General features: G+C 40.1%; 1 protein-coding gene across 1 annotated transcript; it reads right to left on the reverse strand.

Annotated features, from left to right (window-relative positions):
- Positions 1 to 1,129: 1,129 nt before the first annotated feature.
- Positions 1,130 to 2,934, reverse strand: LOC125177781. The gene is made up of 2 exons (XM_047880172.1): positions 2,881 to 2,934; positions 1,130 to 2,047 (listed from the first exon to the last, which is right to left on the reverse strand). Exons 1-2 carry the CDS (start codon positions 2,924 to 2,926, stop codon positions 1,539 to 1,541), a joined length of 555 nt encoding a protein of 184 aa, XP_047736128.1. The 5' UTR covers positions 2,927 to 2,934; the 3' UTR covers positions 1,130 to 1,538.
- Between the last annotated feature and the right edge of the window lie 2,034 nt (positions 2,935 to 4,968).

Below are 4,968 nucleotides of genomic sequence, written 5' to 3' on the forward strand. Positions count from 1 at the left end.
AATTTCGAATTTCTTACATGTCATTATTTTACCTGCTCAGGCAAGAAGAGTTGCGCTATTGAAATTAGAAGCTGGCTTTAATTTATTGCTTTGCATCTCCAACTGGCTTTGCGCTGAAAAACATCGTTGAGAGAGAAAGAGTTCCTATAGTTACCCGAAAGTGTGACAAATATAATTTCAGTCTTCAAAATAGGGGCAAGAGACAAACTCCCAAATTACAGGCCGGTGACATTAACATCACATGTAATCAACGTGATTGAGTAGATCCTTGCTAGGAGGTTGGTGCAGTGCCTGAAGGAAGCTAATCTTTTCAACAGATGACAAGATGATTTCAGACGAAATTGCTCCTGTTTGTCCCCAGTTACTGGAGCATCACCACAAATGCTGGCCTAACTGGAAGAGGTACGACCTTTGCGGACGACACTAGGGTGCTGATAACTATTACAAGAAGGTTGCAAGAATATCTGTCTGCAATGTACGACTGGGCCCATGCAGAGAGCAACATGCAGTTCAACGAAACGTGTATTGAGTTTCTGAGATACAAAGGTATATACAAAGGCATGGAACACCACTACCACGCATCTGATGGCACGGCAACTGATAAGAAACACCTCGTACGCGATCTGAGGAGTGCCCAGGTCAAGTTTGGCTATCACAGAGCGATAATAACCGGAATTAATAGGAGAGAGAACAGGAGAAGCGGTATCGATGATCCCACAATTTGAATACTGCTGCCAGCTTTGGACCTGATTCACGTTTAGGATCAACGGGATGACTATGAAGAACTACTGGGGCAGGGGATCTGAGCTACACCTCAGTGCGTTGACCTGAAATTTCATTGCGCAGAAAGACGAACGTGACATGACCCTAACTAAATTCAGGGACCGCCTGGGCCCTGGCCGAAAACTCACTACACTCTAAAAGTCAGTACACAGTGATTCTGGGTCTGCTTGGCCACCCGATTGAAATCAGTTTCTGGTCAGAATCTCCTTTCCGACTTTATAGTCGCCTGAGACTATGACAAGGGTTGGCCGAGCCGAGCCATACCGAGCCAGCAAGCTGCCCAGAGGCTGCCCTTCGAACCCTGAGCCAAAGCGGACATAGAGAAGCTGATTTGCATGCTCCCGAGTCCAAAGCGGCCTCAATGCAGGGCCGCGCACGCCTTTAAAGGTTGTTAGGGGAATAGCATGTAGATTAGGAGTTCCATTGATCTTAGTTTTCAGTCCTAACGTATTGACAACCATTCCCTGTTACAATTTCTTGAACAATTAAACAAAAAGATGGATATATTTAGCCGTGAACTCAACTTAACAATTTTCAATTAGGGTTGATCAAATCAATTTTGAGTGCAACTCATAATGAAAATGAGTCCCATCCCTTGCGCTTATAATTAGTTTAATTATAAGAATTAGAGGACTCTGCAAATCAAACAAGGCATTTTTAGTGTGAATCCGAACTACTTAAGAACATACAAGTTCATTGCCCCAATCTTCAGGAAATCCATATCTGGAATATGAAGTAAAGTCATTATGAGAGACTCAAGGCTGAGGAATGACTTGTATTTCGGCGTAGCCATGGTAGCTAGTCGCTGCCTGGTATAACGTGATGTACCGTCCCGCCGCGCTGGTGTTGGTGACGAGGGTGTACGTTGACCACTCGGGCGTGGAGACATCAAGTCGTCCTATATTCTGTCCCTGCGAATAGTCACTCGTGTTGCTGAGGATCACGTCCATGCCAGTAAATGGGAAAGCCGTGGCAAAAATCACTTTCTGCACTCGCGTAACGTATTCCATGTCTATCTGGGAGGAGCTATTAGGCAGGTTCCGCGTAACGAAATATTTGGGGGATAAGCAGGCGTATCCATCGGTAGCATACGATGGGGAATGGTCGACTGATGAGTAAGTGAAGGGGGAGTTCGTCTTGACGATGTCCCGGGGGTCCCCCCACGACGTGTAGCAAGCGTCGTACGTTGTGGTGGACGCAGACGCAGGATGGCCCGGCCATCGCACCGCGACGTAGGCTTTGAACAGCGCGCACGTGCCTGTACCTGTTACCGACAAAAATATGGTCATTGATCAATTAGGATAGCAATGATGAGCATAAAAACCACAGTTAGTATCTTGATTCTAATGCGAACGAACACGTAGAGCACATTTAACACGTTGACTCCAAAGTGGTTCATATGCGTACCACGATGGCGGTTCCTAGATGGCTTAAAAACGGCCTAATTCAGGGTTTAATTTAAAAATTTAATTAATTTAATTTAAAAACCCTAATTCAGGGTTGCTAGATGGCTTGAAAACGGCCTATTCCGCGCACAAAAACGGCCAAAAACACCTATAACTCAATATATATTAGTATATATGTAGGTTCTGGTGCGAAAATTCAATTTTTTCGCACCTTTTGAACTTAATTAGATAATTGCACCCTTATCATAAATTTTAGCCGGCCAACGTAGTAGTAAAAACTAAATCGCGGAATTTGTCCGAAAAAAAGACCGTCTGTGTTACTCTGAATCACACAATATTACAAGAAATGAAATAATTTTACATGATGAAGCAATCGGAGTCAACGTGTTAAACAATCGATATAATTAATTCATGAATTACTCACGTGAAAATAGGTACCAGTGAATCCCTAATATTAAATTAGGAAATTTCTAAAAGTACAATTATAATTATTTCTAAAAGTACAAATTTCGAACATTATTGAGTTGGTTTAACAAGAAAAATTATGTAAGAACAAGAGTAGTTTACGATGAAATTATTACGCAATATATGAATTTACTTTAATTAGTTATTGATAATCTTTGAAATAAATCAAACTCTAAACACGTTAGCACCAATATTAATCACAGGAGTAATCAAATAAGTTTCCTACCATTGACTAAGCAGAAGAAGTGACAGCTAGTATTCTGCTGGCACATGAGACTGCAGGCGCCACGCAGACCCAGCGGGACGGGGGCGGCCACGGCCGTCGTCAGGAGGCACTCATAGCTCACCACGTTCCCTATGACCTGTAACGTTAATCAATATTAATTAATTTATTAATAACTACTGTATCTTATTATTAACTACTGTATATTATATTAATAACTACTGAGATGGGACGGGGGCGGCCACAGCCGTCGTCAGGAGGCACTCGTTCTCTACGACAATTCCTTTGACCTGTCATACGGTGAGAGTTTTAATATTAGAAATATAACATATAACAGAACATTTTGACCTGTCATACGGTGAAAGTTTTATTATTAAAAATATAACATATAAATATTAGAACATATGTTGTCGCGTCCAGTGCGTGCGCAACGTGTACTTGTCGTTCGCAGCCTTATAGGGCTGACGTAACGTAGCTGTATTAAAAACATCGACGCTAATTGCGTTATTTGCTGGCAGTAGAGTTGCAGCTATGCTACTCCCTAGGCCAATTTTCTATAATTCTACTATACATTTCTTGATCATTGATTACTGTAGTTAATCAGTAGTTCGCTAATGTAAATTAATTTAATATTTTTTTCAACAGAGTATAGCAGCTTCTACATTAGCACCTTACGAGCTTAAGAAAACTTAAGCGCTTCATTTGCATGAGTGGACCGTTGAGTGACGCCATGAACCATGAATTTATATCTTGAAATTATTTGCCACATTCTATATATTAATGTTTATTTAAACATAATATCTTGATGATTATTTTATTTTCTGCACGTTTATTTCTATTCAGGAGCGGAATTTCATTCCCACAGTTTAACGAGAAATGAAAAGATGAAGAATAGTTTGACAACGACGCTATCACAGAAGTTTTGCTGATCTCGAATTTTAATGACAAGCCTTTGAGTAGAAATTTTATTTGTCTCGAATGTTAATGTATGATATTATGAATGTGACATTTCTTGTCAAGAGACTACTTATGATGGGTTTGATTTTTCTCAACAGCGAACGCTTCTGTCACTACGGCCGCTTTTCGACGCAGTCGGCGGGTCTCTGCAGTGGGGGGCGCGCGGTGTCGTGCATGTGAACGAAATGAGTTCATGCATTGAAAATGTGGCTTCATGGCCGTTCAGCGAGCTTTTGATCCAGAAAGACGAACAAGCTTCACGCTGTATTTTCATTATTTGAAAATACACGTGCTGCACTAACATATACATGCTCCAGTTGTTTACACTTGCTGCACTAAAATATACATGCTCCAGTTGTTTACACTTGCCCAGAGGGTGCGCGGCCCGGCAAAAGAACACTATTCGGCCTTCAGTTTCATTTTTTGAAAATACAGCATTAGAATTAAAAATTAATGCAGCATTAAAATGAATTTACTGTATTTTCAATATTTGGAAATACAGCATTTTGAATGTTTATTCAAAATTTGAATGTTCAGCCAATTTTTGGTACACATTCGTCTCGTTTTTCCATACTTAGGTTCTGNCAGTTGTTTACACTTGCCCAGAGGGTGCGCGGCCCGGCAAAAGAACACTATTCGGCCTTCAGTTTCATTTTATGAAAATACAGCATTGAAATTAAAAATTAATGCAGTATTAAAATGAATTTACTGTATTTTCATTATTTGGAAATACAGCATTTTGATTGTTTATTCAAAATTTGAATGTTCATCCAATTTTTGGTACACATTCGTCTCGTTTTTCCATACTTAGGTTCTGTGGTGATTTCTCTCTTTGTACGGAGTTATTTAATTCAGCCAAATCGAAAAATTGAAAAATAACTTTTAATTGTTTCACGTAAAAATAAGATGCATTCATTTGTTCTTGGTCATGAAATGATCATGTTATGAATCTTTCAGTTTGTCAAAAGTTACATTTTCCATGCTGCTTGATGAATATGGTGCAACTTGAAATTTCAACTTCCTGACCGTTATGTGACGAACTGATATTTGAACAAATCGCGTTCGTTGTCAAATGTGCTACCATGTGAACAACATCGATCTCAGATAATGATATCAGTCCAGTAGCATCGCATG

This window comes from Hyalella azteca, unplaced genomic scaffold (genome assembly GCF_000764305.2).
Source record: "Hyalella azteca isolate HAZT.00-mixed unplaced genomic scaffold, Hazt_2.0.2 contig4828, whole genome shotgun sequence".
NCBI classification, from domain to species: Eukaryota; Metazoa; Arthropoda; class Malacostraca; order Amphipoda; family Hyalellidae; genus Hyalella; species Hyalella azteca.